We start from the raw sequence: 19,595 nt of genomic DNA, 5'->3' as shown, positions 1-19,595 counted from the left end.
CTGTATTTGAAGCTGAATATGCATGTTTAGAAGAGGAAGCCTTTTGGGCTGTGTACTTTTAATTTCTAAATATTTTATTTCTTTAATCAAAATAATTAAGTAATTTTCTAAATGTTTTATTTGACCTCTTTAATAACCCTGTTTGTTTGAAGGGTACAGCAGTATTAAACTGTTACATGAACGTCTGCTTGAGTCTCTGTCTACTCAGTCCCTCCAGGATTTCAATGTTTTTTTTTTGTGATATCTGCGGCTCAAAATACTTGATTTTGTTGCGGCTGAAATTTTGCAAGGCAATTTGCGAACATGCTTACAGGGGACGTGTAAATCTCTGAAATCAAATACTTGACTGAGTAATGTCACTCCCACAAAGGCCAAGTTTGAGTTGTTATTCCAGACTTATGAGCTGGAGACTAGGTTACAGTCTCACTGTATCTCAGTACATCAACCCACTGTTTACATACAACGTGATTTGATAATTTATTTTACAAAATAAAATGTACAATCGCTAAGAAAATAAATATGTATTAGACATTTTTACAAGTTAAAAGTACAAATTAAAATACCTACACACTCCCACAGCACTCAACTCAAACACACTAATAAAAACCACTTACACACATACACAGGGAGTCTACCAAAGAGGAATGTTTGACACACTACTTCAGTCTTGGTTCCCATGACGACTGTAACAGTCCTAGGGCTTGTTGTCCATGACTACGTTGCCATCCCTGTCTTTGACCCTGACCCGTCCAGTGGGGTAGCGTGTCTCCTGGCGTCCGTCCGTGTACACAGTCTTAACGGTACCGTCGGGGTACTCCCGTCTCTTGTACTGGGCCGTGTGGACCTCCTTCTGACCCGTGTTGAACTGGATCTCCTTACTGCCATCCCTGGAGGAGAGAGAGGGGAGGATGGATGTCAACATACTGTGCATGTCACAGAGTAGAGTATGTTATGCGTCATGTCAGGTTTAAGAAATGCTGAAGTGTGCACTATTAGGCTCACTGTAATGAATGGAATGAGGAACATGTGTTTGATACCATTCCTTATTCCATGCTTTACAATGAGCCCATCCTCCGTTTTCTGCCTCCACTAGCCTCCCCTGCTATCAACATACCACCATCATGTTACAGAGGATACAAGTTCTGGTTTGTTAAAGTATACTGTGGATGAATGTGGATACAGGATTCATGGATGGACTGTGGGGTGAGTGCTGGACTAGACCACAGGGCAAGCACACTGGCCAAATCGAACAAAATAGAACTGATTCTTTACAACAGTCACTAGTTTAAAAAGAGACATTTATGGAGATGGATAACGAGATCTTTATTCCTCAAGAGCTACCTTAGCAGGTGTATATTACAGTGTACACCTGAGATCAGTAGGTAAACACACATTCCTACACAACCCCAGCAGCAGCCCTGATTTCCGTGGACGTACGTGTTCATGAGGATGATGGTGCCATCTGTCAGCACGCTCTCCTCCCTCCCGTCTGGGTACAGGTTCTTGACGGTCTGGTCAGGGAACGTGATCTCCTTACGACCGTCAGGGAAGTGCTTCTCTGCAGAGGAAACCACAGCCAGGACTCATTACACAACACTAAGGTGGCGGAGGAACAGAAGCTCATGTTATGTTAGTAGCGACACATCATTTTGTTATGAATGTCCGTCTTAATGTTTACAGTGTTCAATGGTTCTGTGGGGAGTGGGTGAAGGAGAGAGTATAGATTGAGGCTTTCTTAGGTAAAAAGCCATAGAGGTAGAAATCAGAGAACAGGCTCATTGTAATGTATTACATTCCTCTGATTTCAGCCTCCCCTGGTCAGCAGGTAAGGTCCAGTATAAATGGTCAGGAGCTGAGTCTCACCAGTCTGGCTGGTGGGGAACTGCAGGACCTCCATGCCGTCGGGGTAGGTGGTGTGGGTGGTCTGGGCGTCGGCATAGTAGTAGATCTGACGGGGGCAGGGGATTCAACATTTAGATTCAGCTAATGTACAAAGTCATGGCGTTCAGAAAGGATCCAGAGAGCCTGAATATGAATATGAAAATGAACTACTGTGCAACTGTGAAGTGTTCAAGTGTTGTATGAAATCACATTCCAATTAGTTCAAAGGGTTAGTTTAAAAAGTTATGTTAGGGTTAGTTAAAAGGTTATGTCTCTGTTAGGGTCAGTTAAAAGGTTATTTTAGGGTGAGGTAAAAGGTTGTGCGTGTCTCACCACTCTATGGTCTGCCAGGACCTGCTTGGTATCTCCGTTGAAGAAGGTGACCTTGGCCATCTGTCCGTCTGCAGACACCTCCTTCCTGGTCCCGTTGGGGAAGACGATCAGACGCCCTCCACATGGCAGCACCCTCTCCACCTGGGAGACACACACCTCAGTCTCTATTCCTTTTGTGAAGATTCATGTGGCACTCATATATATATATATATATATATATATATATATATATTGTGTGACGGTGCAGCTACAATGTCCAGGACAAAATCACCTTTCCATCAGGGTGCTTGATGACCTCCTGACTGGACCCCTGATCTTTGACCTCCCTCATCTCCTCCTCCGTCGGTAGATCTCCAGTCCTCTGTTGATAAACACATTCACCATTTAGACATGGACCTCTGGAGAGGGAGGGAGAGGGAGGGAGGGGGAGAGAGAGAGAGAGAGAGAGAGTGTGTTTGTGTGTGTGTGTGTGTGTGTGTGTGTGTGTGTGTGTCTCGGTCCCGTGTGTCTCTCTCTCTCTATAACTCACAGGGGACAGGTTGTGTGAGTGGTCTTGTCGGGGTGGTGTATCCTGGCTCCTGGTCCCAGAGCCAGGTCTCTCCTCAGAGCCCTGCTGATGGAGGGGTGCAGGAGATGGGCCTGACCTCCTGAGACTGCCCCCTGGTGAGCTCCCTCTAGTGGTGGAGGTGCTGCTGCTTTGATGGAGGCTGCTCTTAGCAGTTTCAGGAGGGCTCTACATACAAGAAAAACACACAACAACTTTCAAATACACACACACACACACACACAGGTATCTCAAACTGAAGAGAAAAGGAGCTTAAAACACACTTACAGCAAATTTGACCCCTCTGGTCCCGAGAGTGCTACAGCTCTCCGTTGGCCCGGGTGCCTCCCTCTCTTTCTCCCTCCTCTCCCCTTCTCCATCTCTCTCCGGTGGCCTGGGCCTCTCCCCGTCCCTCTCTCTGTCCCCCTTCTTCCAGGTGTTGAGACGTAGTCTCTCCAGGGTGTGGACCTCGTCCCTCAGGGCAGCGTTGTCTTCGCTCAGGGAGTCCATCTGCTGGCGTAGTCGGCTGTGTGTGGTCGACCAGCGGCTCTCTCTACGCTTCAGCTCCTCCTGCACCGAACACAGCTGCTGTTTCAGGGCCTGGGGGGGGGGAGAGGGAGGGAGGGTGAGTGGGGGGGGCGGTGTGTGAGAGGGGTTGTGTGTGTGGGCAGAGGGAGTTTTGGAAGTCAGAGAATCTGGATTTCCTGACTAATTTGGGGAAAAAAATACATTTTAGTCTGTGTGAGAGTTTCCCGAGGTGTGTGTGTTTGTGTGTGTGTGTGTGTGTGTGTATGTGTGTGTGTGTGTGTATGTGTGTGTATACACAAGCGGGTCTCTCACCTGGATCTCGTCTCGTTCCTTCTTGTCAGGTATGGCTCTAGCGGCCGAGGCATGCTTCTCAAACACCTTGCGTTCCTTCTGTAGCTTCCTGGTCTCCTCCTTCCTATACTCCTCAAACCTGGTCAGCTCCTCCCCCTTCCTCTGCTCAAACTCCGCCCTCTCTCTCCTGGAACAGACAGAGACATGTTGTCACCTAACCATTCATGATAAAGCCTCAAATACTGATGACTATGGGTCCATCTAATATCTGAAGACAAGTAGAACATCATATTAACTTGTTATGATGCTGGTGTCATAGTGTATGATGAATGACAAAGGATTATTCCTGGCCTAACTTAAAATCATATAACATCTCCATACATCTCCATCTCCATATATGTACCTCAGGGTTCTCCCCAGGATTTTTGAAGGTGTCGCTGGATTGCATCATCAAAACCTGACTCACGTTTATTCATGTCAAAATGCCCCAAAAAAACCCGCTGAATTCACTGAGGAACATCATAAAGCTTTCACTTTCGTTTTCAACAACAATGTCGTTGGCGATCGAAGATACTTACTCTATATTTACTAAATAAATAGTTTAATTTGGCTTTAAATGTTTCGAATGTGGCACCGCCAAGTTCACAGCGTGGCGCAGAGCCAAGTTGTTTGGGGAGAACCCTGTAGCTACTGAGCAGCACCGTACTAGAACCAGACCGGACCTGAGGTTCTCTTGGTTCTGGTCGTTCTCCAGTCGTAGTCGGGCCAGGGCGGCGTTCTCCGTCTTGAAGCGTTCTATCTCCAGCTCCAGCTCCACCAGCCTCTCCCTCAGCTGCCTAGACTGCTGCTGCTGGCCTGGAGGGGGGCGACACACAGACATTACAGCTAATGCTTTCTAACATGTGGCTTGGAGGGGAATTACACGCTGCAGCTAACAACACCCCCATTTCAATGTTACCTTCAATCGACCCTGTATACTAAACTATGGCTCTGTCCAGAACTAAACCCTGAGGCTGCTCACCCTAGACACTGGTGTAGATCTGAGAGGATTGGGTTAATAAATGATTACATTTACATTTATGGCATTTAGCAGAATTAATCCCTATTCATTAATTAATTAAATATGATTCACTGGTCCTTCAAACAATCGCTCAAAACCAATCTTTTTAAATGCTTTTAATCTTTATCTATTTTTATTGTTGTTTATACTGACTGTGCTTTTGTTTTACTTTTTATTTATCCATCTATTCTTGTCCTCTCCATGGAATGTATGTCTTTGAGTACTGAGAAAAGCGCTATATAAAATAAATAGATAATTATTATTAATTATAATAATAATAATAACAATAATAATAATAACACCTGAATGGTAGTAGCTCCTTGATACTCCTCTAACAGGCTAGATGGAATTGTCCCCAACTTGTTTTAACCCCTTCAATCCTTTCATATCTACATGTGTCTATGGAAAATGTCTATACAGGCCTACGGTACTTATTTCATCCCTACAACTAAGAATGTGTCCTGTACTGTCTCACCTGGTTGGTTCTCAGTCCGCCTGTTCTCTGGCTGAGGGGGAGGAGGAACAGCTGAGGCAGGTTGTGGCTGGGGCTTCAGCGAAGGGAACAGCCTAGCCATCAGCTGAGACGTCGGAGGAGGATCCACCTCCTGATTGGCTGCGGTGACAGCCCTACTTCTATCCGGCTCTGCCCCTTTTTCCCTTGTAGCCACAGCGACCTTCCTCTTCAGTGTTCTGCTCTCCAGCCGGGTGACCGTGAAGTCGTCGTTCGCCGTTGCCGTGGGAAACGGGCTGACGCTTCTCCTGATGTCGTTGTTGTCATTGTCGTCATGGATACCGCCGCCGGCCTCCTCCGGGTCATTCCACGTGTCATTGTCATCGAACACCATGTGACCCTGACGGTCCGCCTCTTTATCCTCCAATAGGGTGGAGTCGTCTGGGTTGCTATGGAAACTGTCACTCTCCCCCTCCCCATCCCCCTCCGCTTGGCCCGATCCACCCTCTCCATCTCTGTCCTGATAGGACCTCCTGTCGTAGGGGGGGTTGGATGAGGAAAAGCAGAGGTTTCCGGGAAACTTATGCGGGGGTGCGTACTGTGGGCCAGCGACTTCCTGGCCCCCGAATTCCGAACTGCTGTGGAATGACACGTCAGTGACATCCTGCTTGCTTTCATCATCATCATCATCATCACTGGCTTTGCTTTTCTTCATCAGTGGATCCCCCCTGGCCTTCACAGCAGCTGATGCCTCTGGCTCTGAGGAGATGGTTTTGCTCACCACCACCACCACCCCACCACACATAACCCCTTTAGGAGGAGAGGGTCTGGGGGACTTGATGGGTGTGGAGGAGAGCCGTCGCAGGTGGCGCCCCTTAGTGCCCTGGAAGAGGTGCTGCTGGTGTTGCTGGTCCATCTGGAGCACCTTCTGGACGAAGGAGGAGTTGGAGGAGAAGGAGAGCTCGTCTGCAGCCTGCTCCAGCAGCTCAAATTCCCCCAGCTCCACGCTCTCCGTCATCCTGTCACAGTCCCAGCGCTGTAGCTTCTCCTGGAGCGACAGCTCAAAGGAATACTCCGGATCTACTACTCCTCCTCCTCCTCGTCCTCCTCCACCTCCACCTCCAGAGGCTGGTCTCCCCATCTCCTGCCTGGATGATGAAGGTATGTTCCCTGTCTTCAGAGCTCCTTTCCCCTCCTCCAGACCCACCTGCTTGGTCACAGCTGAGGGGGGTAATCCGCGTGTCCCTGGTCTACTAACTGTCACTGGTTGAGATGAGAAGCCTGCCTTCCCGCTACCAGCATCCTTTAACTGTCCTGGTTGTTGTTGTTGCTGTCTCACGTCTCCATTGGGCTGTGTAGACGCTGTAATCTCTATGTTGTGTCTCTGGTGACTCCCCAGGACCCTGGGTCTCACCGATGGGGGGGCTTGGGCTGCCTTGCCCTGCAGGGGGGGCGAGAGGGCGTCTCTGGAGCGGTTCTCCTTGTTGAGTATGGCGGTCTTCCGCTGCACGGGGGGCCGTTGGCTGGCCGGGCCTGTGGTACTGGTCCTCTGGGTGGACTTGGGCTCCGAGGTCCAGCGGGTGTTGACTTTGGCCTGGGGGGGTTGCTGGGGTTTGGAGTCTTTCTTTATGCCGCCTCTGTTGGATGGAGGAGTCCTGCCTCGATTGGTGAATCTGGACAGCCCCTCCCCTCGTTTGAGGAATGCTCTCTTGGGATTGGCTCTCGCCCCCTCAGCTGGCTCTGGGCTCTGTTATGACAGAATGACACATTTAGTACATGGACATTTTGCGTGGACAATCTGTGGAAAAGGGTTAGGGTTAGGTGTTTATTTATTATTGTGTAATTGTCAGTATAGTAGTAGTGTGTATGTGGTAATAGTGTGTATGTGGTAATAGTGTGTATGTGGTAATAGTCTGTATGGACAGTGGGTAGTAGCCTTGACCTGTTGTTGGTGTGCGCCCTTCAGTCGCTGTTCCTCCAGTCTCAGCTGTTCCTCCAGCAGCTCCTCAAACGTCCGCTTCTGGCCTCCAATCCCTGGCTGGATAGGCCTGGAGTAGAGGAGAGGAGAGGAGAATAATTGCTATTTTGACAGATATCACACATGCAGTATACACAAATTATTAGACCGGAAAAAAAATGTAATCTTGAGTATTTATGTTTGTTATGACTGAAAGCATTTCTGTCCATCCAGTAGTGTTGAGAATATGAACTGTGGGATTGGAGCATGATGTTCACAGGGGACCAATGGAGCTGTTTACCTCTCTTCTAAGTCTACTTCACCCTCCTCTTCTCTGTAGGCTGTGTGGTCCTCAGTCATAGAGGAAGCAGCATGGGAGACCATAGTGACTTCCTGTTCTTCTTCATCATCAGAATCCACACTCTGCTTTTGGTCCCTGTGTCTAGGCCTCCATGTTTCTGGCCCTGTTGAGTTACAGTGTGTGAGTCATACGGTGGAAGGAAGGAAGGAAGGAAGGAAGGAATCCATCCATCCATCTTTTTTGTTGGAATTGTAAATTGGAGCTGGAGCCTGTTATTGTAAATATGAAGTATTTCATCGATATTCATTCATTCATTCACTCCTTTCACTTATTCATTCCTTCATTGACTCACTCAATTCATCCAGTGTTGTCTCCAGCTCCTCCTTCTCCTCCCTGCCTCTAGGCTGCAGTGAGAGGGGGTTCCCTTGTCTCCACGACTGGGGGTACACAGAGCCCTGTGGGGGGGCTTGGGGGAAACTCTGGGGTGCTGGGCATCTGTATGAGGTAGTGGTGGTGGGGCTGGAAACAGTGTCTCTATGGGAGAGGGGGGAGCCCCCCAGGAGAGAGCTCTCATCCCAGTCCCCCCCTGTCAGCCTGGGGCTCTGTGTGTAATCTGTAGGGAATATCAGACCTCTGTCTCAATTGATTAAAAATACTGACACCTCTAAATAAAGCCAACAGTCAGGAAACCTAATAGATTAGACATATTCAAGCCTTTCAGAAACAAGAGACAATCTTGACAGGTATTAACCTACAGGTATTAACCTACACTTATTCATGACTATTTGGTGACTGACTCATTACATTAGAGTGAGATAGTAAAAACACTGCATGAGTTTGTTTATCTACCTGCTCCACCATGCATTCAACATCCCCAGCCAATCCCTGGTGTTGTCAAGTATTGTTATAGTATACAGTAGTACAGTGGAGGCTGGTGGAGGTAGACATCGGAGGACAGGCTCATTGTAATGCATGGAACGGAGTGAGGAATGGTATCTAAGGCTTGCATTCCATGCATTACAATGAGCCCGTCCTCTGATTTCTGTCTCTACCAGCCTCCCCTGCACTAGTGATATAATAGGAAGACTGGGTGAGCTAGGCTCTGTATTGTACCTGGTCCGTCGTGCTGAGCTCCGTGCACCATCCCCAGCAGCCTCTGTTGCTCCTCCTGTAGACGTACCAACTCCTCCAGCTGATGGGCCTTCAGCTGTTCCTGCATCTGCTGCTGCCATTGCTTCAGCTACCACACACACACACACACACACACACACACACACACACACACAGGAACACACACAGGAACACACACGCATACATACATAAATACATAGACAGAGTATTATCAATACCACAACGCCATCAATAACATAATACCATTATAAACATGTTACCATCAATCAATAAAACAATGTAATTAATACAATACCATTATCATAACTGCTTTAGCTGCCACTGTATGTGTCTTAGCTAACACACACACGCATAGTAGCGGCACGATGTAATCAATAAACACCAAATAACACTGGACTATTTCAACTTATAAACATGCACAAAGCACAGCTGTAACTTACACAGCATACCTTGACACCCAAGCCACTCAAAACAGTCATCTCCCAGATGTCCTCATGACATCACTCTAGAACCCTCTGACAGTCAAGTCATTGCAGGCGAATCCCAGGTGAGTGTGCCTCTGGCTTACCTGTTCTAGTTTAAGCATCAGCGGCATGTCCGGGGACTGGTTGACCATCTCCTCCACACTGGCCATGTCTCCAAGGAACCCCTGCGACGCTGTCCGCAGAGCAGCAAGTGGCTTATCAGACAGAGTCCTTTCGCCCGGTCGCTGGTTCAGCTTGTTCAACTCCATTCCAGCCTCCGCACCGACGAGCAAGTCGACACTGAGGCAACTGGTGCTACTGCTAGTGGAGGCCGGGAGAGGGGCGAACTGAGAGGCGAATGAGTCGTCGTCACCGTCGGCGTCCCGGGACCCCCAGACGGAACTGTTCCGGAGAGATTCGGCCAGGTCATGGGAAGGGTTGAGGATGACCCCGGCGCGGGAGCTGGTGGGCATCCATCGGGCGAGGAAGTTGGACTGGGACTGCTGCAGCCCAGCCGGTGATGACATGACGGGGCTCTCCACTCGGCTAATCCGGAATTAAACAGGTTTTAGAGACAGGTCATGAGTAGGAATCAAAAGGTGTGCCCAACTCAGTCTCATCAATGCATTTCAATGGCTTAGAAAGCTAGCCAGCAATGCATTGCATTTTGACAGTTTAAATGGACTGTTAAATATTGTTGTTAGCAACAGGTACACCTGGGCAGCTTGCATGAGGTTGAAGTTTGCACTATAAACTACCTGTCATATCTACGTACCTTATCGTAGCTTTCTTTACTAGTTAAACTAGTAAACAAAGCTAAAAACAACACTTTTAACTGTCCATATGACTTGGTTTACAGATTCAACCATATTGTGCTAGCCAGTTAGCTAAACTAGCTTGCTCTCGCCGACTGACTGTACTGACAACGCCTTGCAACAAAGTTTTGACATAAAGTTAAATTACGGGCAAGTACATAAAGAGTTTCCCTATTGGCATTTTAATAACGAAGAACATTTCAAACACACAGCAGTTACCTCGGTTAACGCCAACGTATCCACGTATTCAAGTATTTTCGGGTTAATGTTTGAAGAAAGACAACAAGTGGGAGTTTCAAAGCAGAGCGCCATACCAAAACAAAGCCCGCGAGAGAGGAAAATAGACAGAACTGCATTGTGGGGAATGTAGTAGTGTTGAACAAAACAGCAGTCTCTCTTTGCTGTCAAATCTCGCCTGCTATCTCGTTCTGAACTTTCTCTCTCAACCCCAAAATATTTTACAGTACATGGTAGCAACAAACGGCGGTGTTGTGGAGGATTTTATATGAAATGTTCCATTAAAATCTCAACCATAAACAATCAAGCTTCACTTTAGGACTTGTATTATGACATTTGGAGTTTAGTGACCCTGTGCGTAACCTGGAAGTGTTTGAAGTTTGACTTTCTATTGGCTGATACGAAATTCAGAAGCACAAGTGCATTTTCTCCGAAACGACTCATCCTGGACTTTTCTACATCAACATGGAGATCGTTTTATGCGATTCCCATGGTAAGTATTTCTTATTATTTTAAATAGAAAGGGTCAAGACGTTGTATTAGGTTGTTGTTAGCATGTTACCATGTTACAAGTGAATGTTGAATGACAACAGCGGGGGGTTTCTGAAATGACAGCTGAGCTGAGGGTGAGAATATGACATGGCACAATGCAGTTTTCTCCACTCTTATACGGTCTTTGGGAACAACATGTTTGCCACCCGACAAGGAATAAGACACATTCTTATGACAGTTGCAGGTGGCTTGACAGTGGTCAAGGCAGATCTGATGCTTGCTTTACTGATGTTGATTCTTTTCACTCCATCCAGGCAGCACGTGCATGCTGAAGACAGGGGTGAAGGAGGGGCGCAATAAGGGCAAAAGCTTTTACATGTGTAGCCAACGTCAAGGGAGCCCCTGTGATTTCACTCAAGAGGCGAGGTAAGCGCTCCCGACTCTTCACCAATTGTCTCAGTAGGACTTCAAATACATTACATATGACGTTCGATGTTGTAAGATATTAGTAGCTCTAATCAATACAATACCACAATAACTTCTATACAAGGGTTACATATTAAGATTACTGCAGAGATTGATATGTCCTTCCATAGTATCCCGCCTTCCCACTGCCTGCATCATGAGGATTCAATGGTGGAACTCCAGACACTCAGTCACAGCAAGCAGCAGCAGGGCTACAGGTGTGTGTGTGTGTGTGTGTGTGTGTGTGTGTGTGCACGCACGCCTGCGCGTGCGTGCGTCTCCTCTTCAGTCTTCTCACCCACACACCAGCTAAAAGTTATGCACAAAGTGTGTGAGAGAGTGAGTGAGTATCACTTGTGTTTGATTTCATACTCTGATTTCAGTTTGTACTATCGATGTGTCATGGGGAAAAAGGCGGGTCAGAAGTGGTGTGGCATTGTGCCGTGGACTGAGGTAAGCAGTACGCACCTCACCCTCACTGCTGGCACTGATAAACATGGAAGCTGATGGAGGTAGAAATTGGAGGACAGGCTCATTGTAATGTATGGAATGGAATGAGAAATGGTAGATACGGTGAGCCCGCCCTCCGGTCTCCACCTCCACCAGCCTCCATATAAACCAAACTGGAAGTTATTGAATGTTTGAGTCCAGTCTAAAATCTCAATCATACACAGTGAATAGTTCTAGCAGGCAAACACTCCCATATTTCACTGAGTGGTTTCCCACCCCCATGCAGCCAGACACAGAGGAGAGGAGCCCTCTGTCCGACAGACAGCTGCAGAGTGACAGCTCCTGCCTGCCCCCAGTGAGGAACCCCTTCAAGGCCCCCAGCAAGAGTGACACAACCTCAGAGTGGAGGAGACTGCAGGACGGAGGGAGGCAGGAGGAGGGTGAGAACAGAAGAGAGAAGGAAGGAGGAGAGAAGGGTAAAGGTGGAGGTAAAGAGCGAGAGCACAAGCGAGTGGAGGAGAAAGAAGAAGAGGAGGAAAGAGGGAAGGAGACATGGAGAGATAAACAGCTTCCTGCAGGCATGAAGATAAAGAAGAGAGTCTCGGACGAGGAGAAGAAGAGTGCCCAAACACCACCCGAGGAAAAGGTAGCGGAGGAGAGCAAAAAGAAGAGCTCCACCAATGATGTCCACAGAGAAGGAGGAGGAGGAAGAGGAGGGGCAGAGAAATCACAGACCTCCAGCCCCAAGATGCAGATAAATAGAAACTCGCCTCAACAACCACCAACCAGTGTCCCCCAAGAGGCTGAAAAGCATGCTGGGAAAAAGCACACCTCGGAGGGGAGGAAGATCAGCTCCTCCGAGCCGAATCCCACTTGCTGTAAAGACAGCCATTCTACCAGGGATGCAGAAAGCACCACAACACCACCATGTGACAAACCAACCCAGCCACGCTCCTCTCAGATAGCAAAACAAGACAAGCATCAGTCTGAGGAAGCAGAGAAGAAGAGTCAGAGGAAGTCGCCCGTCTCTCGCTTCGGAGAGTTCAGTGGTGAAGATGATGATGAGGATGATGATGACGTCCAATTGGTGTCGGTGCAGCCCGGCCCACAGAGGACTCCTCCAGTGGCTACTGTCCAGAAGACCCTGACCTCCTTCCTAGGGTTCCAGTCTGCCTTGCAGGTCAAAGGTCAACAGGAAGACCCCAGGGCCCTGCACAGCCAGCTCACTAGCCAGCTCAAACAGAAGAAGGTGAGGGAGGAAGGTGTGTCTGTCTGTCTGTCTGTCTGTGTGTACTGAATTCTAGTAACTCACCCCCTCTATGTCTCCCTCCCTCCTAGGCCACTCTATCAGTAGTGAATGTGTCTGCTCTACCTGATAAAGGAGAGAAGCTGAAGAATCAGGTGAAAGACCTGGAGGATGCCTTGGAGTCTCTGTGTCTCACTGCTGCTCCTGCTGCTGGGCCAGGTGAGACCACACCATGGTCCTAGACATACATAAAGAAACTTATGCTATATACAGACCGTGGTAATAGACATACATAAAGCCATATATGTAGCTGCAGTAGGACTGTAGAAGCTATAGACATACAGTACAGGAGTTTCTGTGTCACCCCTGCTACCAGTTACACACACACCCACATCACTGAATATCTGTGTGTGTCTATGTCCAGAGTCCCAGGTTGGAGACGGCGATGCCCATAAGATGCCCAGCGCTGCAGCCAGCCAGTACAACCCGTTCAGCCGCCAGGGGGGCACCATCCTCCTGCCCTCCATCCCCGCCCCCCTGCAGTACCAGGCCTCCGCCCTGGGCATGCAACTCAGCCAGGACCACACACACATGTATGGAGGAGGTATGACCAAGGGCTACACACAGAAACAACAACTAAGACTGGGATGCAAAAAAAAAAAAAAAAAGTAAAAACAACACCGCCGTTTTATTCATATACTCTCTCTCCTCCCTCCTCCAGGGAACCCTCAGAGCCAGGCGTTCTACGGAGGCAGGATGACAGACAAAAGACTGTTAGCGGTGAAGAACGCCACCTCGGAGACCATCGACCACCTCCACAGCTCCCTGGAGTCCTGCCCCACCCCCGACGCAGAGGCTACCGACCCCAAGGGCATCAAGGTAACTCCCCCCAACGTGGTTCTACCTACCTGGTTCTAACTACCTACCACAATATACGTGGTACTAACTAACTACTTACTACAATATATGTGGTTCTAACTACCTACCACAATATACGTGGTACTAGCTAACTACTTACTACAATATATGTGGTTCTAACTACCTACCACAATATACGTGGTACTAACTAACTACTTACTACAATATATGTGGTTCTAACTACCTACTACAATATATGTGGTTCTAACTACCTACTACAATATACGTGGTTCTAACTACCTACTACAATATATGTGGTTCTAACTACCTACTACAATATATGTGGTTCTAACTACCTACTACAATATACATGGTTCTAACTACCTACTACAATATACGTGGTACTAACTAACTACTACAATATATGTGGTTCTAACTACCTACTACAATATACATGGTTCTAACTACCTACTACAATATACGTGGTACTAACTAACTACTACAATATATGTGGTTCTAACTACCTACTACAATATATGTGGTTCTAACTACCTACTACAATATACGTGGTTCAAACTACCTACTACAATATACGTGGTACTAACTAACTACTACAATATATGTGGTACTACCTAGTACTAACACAGTACTTGCACATATACAACAGTAGTAGGGGCTGCACTGTGAGGGCCACAAACGCTTTCTGGACACAGATGAACCTAGTCTTGGTTCTCCATTGAACACAGTCTTTACTGAGGCTTCATCTGTGTCCAGGAAAACACCCGTAGGAGCCTCCTGAGCTGATGTACCGTTGTGTTGTTGTCTCTGATTTGTCAGGTTCCTCTCATGCCCCATCAGAGGAGAGCTCTGGCCTGGCTGCTGTGGAGAGAGACCCAGAAACCCTGCGGAGGAATTCTGGGTAATTTTGAACAACTTCCCTGTTTTTGCTGTTTGAAACACATTTATAGAGCTTTGAACATTATCTCGCTCAGGTGTTTGGCCTTGGGATACAGTCGGTCAAGTGTTATACCATTTTAATGCCACTAGGGTGTGATAGAATCAATATATTTCACTTCAAATGTATGCCTGCCACAAAGTCCCCCCCCCCCCCCCCCCCCGGTCTCTGTCTCTGTCTCTCACTGTCTGTCTCTCGCTGTCTCTCTCTCTCTCTCTCTGCAGCTGATGACATGGGTCTGGGGAAGACCCTCACCATGATCGCTCTCATCCTCGCCCAGAAGAAGAAGAAGAAGAAAGAAGGAGAGGAGGAGGAGGAGGAGGAGGAGAAGAAGAAAGACACTAAACTGGAGGGTTGGATCTCCAAAGATGGTAACCATTCCCTCAGCGCACACACACACACACACACACACACACACACACACACCCCTACCTGAGTCATGTGTATGGTTGTGTGTATGTTCTAGACTCTAGCATGGTGGAGTCCCAGGGCACCCTGATCATCTGCCCTGCCTCCCTGCTCCACCACTGGAAGAAGGAGATAGAGAGACACGTCAAGGGCAGCAAGCTGAGTGTCTACCTCTACCACGGACCCAACAGGCAGAAGAGCGCTAAAGTGTAAGACACACACACACACACACACACACACACACACACACACACACACACACACCTGAGTCACCTGTAGTATAAGTTGTCTGTCTGCATGTCTGTCCTAGACTGGCTGAGCATGATGGTGTCCACACACACAGACACACCTGAGACATCTGTTTATCTCTCTGTGTGTGTGTCCTAGGCTGGCTGAGCATGATGTGGTGGTGACCACATACAGCCTGGTGTCCAAGGAGATCCCTGTCCAGAAGGAGGAGGCTGAGAGGCCCAGCAAAGACACTGACGACCTGGTGTGTGCCGCTCGTCTTCAATCACACACTCTCTCACTTCCATGCGTCACGTGACAAGACACATTTGATTGGGGACATTTCAGTCAGTGGGGCCATTTAGATGAAAGAATTCCAGAACACTAGAGTGCCAATTGTTTTTATGTGGTATTTACCTAGCAACAATACTTTGATTGGCTACAAAATGGAGCATCATAATCTATGCATTTTTGGTGAATAAAGTCACCCTTGGCACTCAAGAATGTTGACAATTTGGCGCGACTTTAGTCACCCTCGCCACTAAATGAGTTGAGAAAAGGGAAATTTAAAAAGAAATAGTTCCACCATTCCAACCCCCCCCCCTCCTCCTCCTCCCTTCCTCCCCAGGGTCCAGGCCGGGCCTTGCTCCAAGTGAAGTGGGCGCGGGTGGTCTTGGACGAGGCCCACAACATTAAGAACCCCAAAGTGCAGACCTCTATGGCTGTCTGTAAGATCCGTGGCCGGGCTCGGTGGGCCGTCACTGGGACCCCCATCCAGAACAACCTGCTGGACATGTACGCCCTGCTCAAGTAGGTCCACACCATACTGATGTTGTTGTAACCGTGTGTATACTGTGTATCTTATCCCACTGGATACTGTGTGTAGCAGGGGAGGCTGGTGGAGGTAGAAATCAGAGGATGGGCTCATTGTAATGCATGGAACGGAATGAGGAATGGTATCACACACAAGTGTTTGAGACATCTGTTTATCTCTGTGTTTGATACCATTTCTTGTTCCATTCCATGCATTACAATGAGCGCGTCCTCTACAATTTCTGCCTCCGCTGGTATGTATACCCTGCTTAGGTAAATCCGAGCCACACCTTGGGAGCGTCTTGGTAGTCGAAAGCAGGGGTGATCAACTCTGGTCAGAGAGAGCCACTGTGTGTGCAAGCTTTTGCTCCATTGCAGCACTCTAACACTCTACCCCCCTCCTTCCCTGTGTGCGTGTGCGTGTGCGTGTGTACGTGTGTACGTGTGTACGTGTGTACGTGTGTGTGTTCTGTCCCCTTTTTTTCTATGGTAACATTTAACATGTGTGCTGTCTGTCCCTGGTTTCTATGGTAACGTCTTCTTGCTCTCTGTCCCAGCTTTCTATGGTAAAGTGTGCCCCCCTGTCCCAGCTTTCTATGGTAACGTGTGCCCCCCTGTCCCAGGTTTCTGCGCTGCTCTCCGTTTGATGAGTACAAGCTGTGGAAGGCCCAGGTAGACAACGGCTCCAAGAGAGGAAGAGAGAGACTCAACATCCTCACCAGAACTCTGCTGCTGCGACGCACCAAGGACCAGCTGGACTCCACTGGCAAACCTCTGGTACGTACACACACACACACACACACACACTGCCTGACACACACACACACACACACACACATTCACATGCTGCCTGCCACACACACACACACACACACACACACACCTAGAACACTGCTGCTATGACGCACCAAAGACCCACTGGACTCCACTGGCAAACCTCTGACACACACACACACACACACAGTTATTTACACAAACTGTACTACACTGTTACAACGCAGCTCGTTCGGGGAAAGGGAAGCAACGTAGAACCAGATGGTAAAATAAAGTTAGATAGTTTTCTTTACAAGGTAAAAAGGTAATAACACAAGTGGCAAACTACAAAGGAAAAAGGGCCTGTGGATGCTGTTCAAATCAAACAAACAAATATAACCAAAAGAGAGCTCTTAAAAGGCGAGCTATAACTAAACTATCTTTGTTTAAGCAAAACCAAAACGAAAATAAAACCCTCACTCTCCTACTTCAGTGGTCAAACCTAAAATACATTCAAAACAGCCACCCCTGCTCCTAGTGTGTCTAGACAAAATTTACTTCTAAGTGTGTGTATATCAGTAACAGCGAAATGACAAATATCTATACCTGGCCCAGTTTCCAGATAAGAGGCTAATGCCTCGTTCAAGTCACACAATACGAACCGAATCATCCAACATCGGGTGTCTAATAACGACAGGTACAGATGGGGAACTGCTCAACAGAACACAGCCCCACACAGACTGACAAGCTGGGCAAACTTTTATACTCCCGGTGCCCCTGTCTGGATTGGTGTGCTGGACGGAATGTCCCACTCCAATCAGGACCACCGATGACACCAACCAGGAAGTGGGCGGAGCCTCCGAGCCATGGAGCACACAGCCTGGTTGACAAACAAACACTGAAAGAGACAGACATGGGGCAGGCGTCGGCTGCTGCCCCAACAACACTCACATTCATCACTCACTCGCAAACATGCACGCACACACACACACACACACACACACACACACTGACTGACTGAGTTTCCATGTGTTGCAGGTGTCCCTGCCCGAGCGTAAGTGTGAGGTGCACCGTCTGAAGCTGTCAGAAGATGAGCAGTCTGTGTACGACGTGATGTTTGCTCAGTCCAGGTAACTGGTCACACATTGTCTTCCCATGTATGAAACCTCCACAGCTCTATACAATAGTAGGGCTTATAGAAGGGTGTTATAGTGGAAGTGATATGTTTGGACAGATCTGAAACTTCTCTCTGGCTCTGGGGGTTTTGAAACCAGGGTGGCCAGTTTTAACCCTCTCCTCTCCTCGTAGTTCTTCAGTGTTTAACCCTCTCCTTCCCTCCCAGGTCTTCAGTGTTTAACCCTCTCCTCTCCTTGCAGATCTCAGCTCCAGAACTACTTAAAGAGACATGAAGGAGGAGATGTGAAGAAGGGAGAAAATTCCAACCCCTTTGATAAAGGTTAGAGGTCAAGTCCAACCCCTTTGATAAAGGTTAGAGGTCAAGTCCAACCCCTTTGATAAAGGTTAGAGGTCAACTGTCTTTTCTCATGGTAATGGATCTGTGTGTCTGTTGTTCTTCCCTCTCTCTCTCTTTCCCTCCCTCCCTCTTTCCCTCCCTCCCTCTTTCCCTCCCTCCTTCCCTCCTCCCTCTCCAGTGGCTCAGGAGTTTGGCGTGTCCCAGACGCACCCTGTGTCCTCCTCCCAGCAGCCCCAGGCCTCCAGCGCCGTCCACATCCTGTCTCTGCTGCTCCGACTCAGGCAGTGCTGCTGTCACCTCTCCCTGCTGAAGAAGGTACACACACACACACACACACACACACACACACTGCTGCTCCGACTCAGTGCTGCTGTCATCTCTCCCTGCTGAAGAATGTGTACCTACACACGCACACACACACACCTTCGTACATTCTTGGATGGAACACACATGGATGTTTTGGATCTCATCAGTCTTAGTCTCTCTCTCTCCTCTCTCTCTCTCTGTCACCCCTCCAGACTCTGGACCAATCAGAGCTGCAGGGTGATGGGGTCACCCTCTCATTGGAGGAGCAACTCAACGCCCTGTGCCTGTCTGAGTCGTCCGGCCCCTCCGCCACCGTGTCCCTCAACGGCAGCCACTTTAGCTCCGAGCTCTTCCAGAACACCCAGGAGAGCACCAAGGTGACACACACACACACACACACACATACATACATACATACATACATGCACAGACAACACACACACATACATTCATGCACAGACAACACACACACACACATACACATGCACAGACTACACACACACACATACACATGCACAGACTACACACACACACACATAGTAAATATACGGTGTACTTCTGACTCTCTAGGTGAACTCTAACTCTTTGGTGTGTTGTTGTTGTGGTTGTAGATTTCTGCCATTCTGACAGAGCTGAAGGAGATCAGACAGAAGAATGACGCTCATAAGAGGTAAAACCTCCTCACACTCAAACATGCCGTACTCAGACTAAATATACGCCATGTTGCTGGCGCTTTTATCCAAAGCGACTTGCATTGCAGTGAGTGCATACATTTTTCAGTATATGTGGTCCCAGCGGGAAATGAACTCCCAACCTAAGCGTTGTTGGCACCATACTCTAGTATATACTCTAGTACATACTCGTGTGTGTGTGTGTGTGTGTGTGTGTGTGTGTGTGTGTGTGTGTGTGTGTGTGTGTGTGTGTGTGTGTCAGTGTGATTGTGTCCCAATGGACGAGCATGCTCAGCATCATGGCGGTCCACCTGAGGAGGCTGGGCCTCAGCTTCGCCGTCATCGACGGCACGGTAAACCCCAAACAACGCATGGACCTGGTGGAGGAGTTCAACACTAACCCTAAAGGACCACAGGTACCGGACGGTCAGGGCGACTGACCATACAAGACCATCGCCACGGTCTAACTCATTTAGTGGCCAT

General features: G+C 48.3%; 2 protein-coding genes across 2 annotated transcripts in view; one reads left to right on the top strand and one right to left on the bottom strand.

Moving 5' to 3' along the window:
• Nucleotides 1–468: 468 nt before the first annotated feature.
• cpap (centrosome assembly and centriole elongation protein) lies at nucleotides 469–10,031 on the bottom strand. Its single transcript, XM_083681332.1, has 16 exons — nucleotides 9,976–10,031; nucleotides 9,046–9,487; nucleotides 8,460–8,586; nucleotides 7,699–7,959; nucleotides 7,347–7,509; nucleotides 7,031–7,136; nucleotides 5,113–6,835; nucleotides 4,300–4,432; nucleotides 3,599–3,764; nucleotides 3,047–3,358; nucleotides 2,744–2,947; nucleotides 2,486–2,575; nucleotides 2,215–2,355; nucleotides 1,864–1,948; nucleotides 1,438–1,558; nucleotides 469–887 (listed from the first exon to the last, which is right to left on the bottom strand). Exons 2-16 carry the CDS (start codon nucleotides 9,466–9,468, stop codon nucleotides 695–697), a joined length of 4,248 nt encoding a protein of 1,415 aa, XP_083537458.1. The 5' UTR covers nucleotides 9,469–9,487; nucleotides 9,976–10,031; the 3' UTR covers nucleotides 469–694.
• A 397-nt stretch (nucleotides 10,032–10,428) lies between these two features.
• Nucleotides 10,429–19,595, top strand: part of parp4 (poly (ADP-ribose) polymerase family, member 4) — a gene marked incomplete at its 3' end in the record, with an annotated part of 28,600 nt that continues 19,433 nt past the window's right edge. Inside the window, 20 exon segments of the mRNA XM_083682676.1 lie at nucleotides 10,429–10,486; nucleotides 10,800–10,911; nucleotides 11,082–11,168; nucleotides 11,334–11,403; nucleotides 11,687–12,649; nucleotides 12,739–12,865; nucleotides 13,071–13,250; nucleotides 13,368–13,525; nucleotides 14,342–14,423; nucleotides 14,684–14,830; nucleotides 14,926–15,076; nucleotides 15,255–15,360; nucleotides 15,724–15,905; nucleotides 16,532–16,685; nucleotides 17,700–17,791; nucleotides 18,038–18,117; nucleotides 18,314–18,450; nucleotides 18,654–18,818; nucleotides 19,053–19,111; nucleotides 19,375–19,528. Coding sequence (XP_083538802.1) covers nucleotides 10,459–10,486; nucleotides 10,800–10,911; nucleotides 11,082–11,168; nucleotides 11,334–11,403; nucleotides 11,687–12,649; nucleotides 12,739–12,865; nucleotides 13,071–13,250; nucleotides 13,368–13,525; nucleotides 14,342–14,423; nucleotides 14,684–14,830; nucleotides 14,926–15,076; nucleotides 15,255–15,360; nucleotides 15,724–15,905; nucleotides 16,532–16,685; nucleotides 17,700–17,791; nucleotides 18,038–18,117; nucleotides 18,314–18,450; nucleotides 18,654–18,818; nucleotides 19,053–19,111; nucleotides 19,375–19,528 — 3,234 coding nt within the window. The 5' untranslated portion in view covers nucleotides 10,429–10,458.

This window comes from Argentina silus (assembly GCF_951799395.1).
Source record: "Argentina silus genome assembly, chromosome: 12".
Lineage (NCBI taxonomy): Eukaryota > Metazoa > Chordata > Actinopteri > Argentiniformes > Argentinidae > Argentina > Argentina silus.
Note: the sequence above shows the minus strand (reverse complement) of the source record. Positions and strands in the feature narration are given on the sequence as shown.

Excerpts from the sequence above, each read along its gene's own strand:
- cpap (XM_083681332.1), bottom strand. The coding sequence starts at position 9,468 with ATGTCATCACCGGCTGGGCTGCAGCAGTCCCAGTCCAACTTCCTCGCC. Across the intron at positions 8,587-9,045 it reads TGATGCTTAAACTAGAACAG|CTGAAGCAATGGCAGCAGCA; the intron begins GTAAGCCAGAGG and ends TGTGTGTGGTAG. Across the intron at positions 2,948-3,046 it reads CCAGAGGGGTCAAATTTGCT|AGCCCTCCTGAAACTGCTAA; the intron begins GTAAGTGTGTTT and ends TCTTGTATGTAG.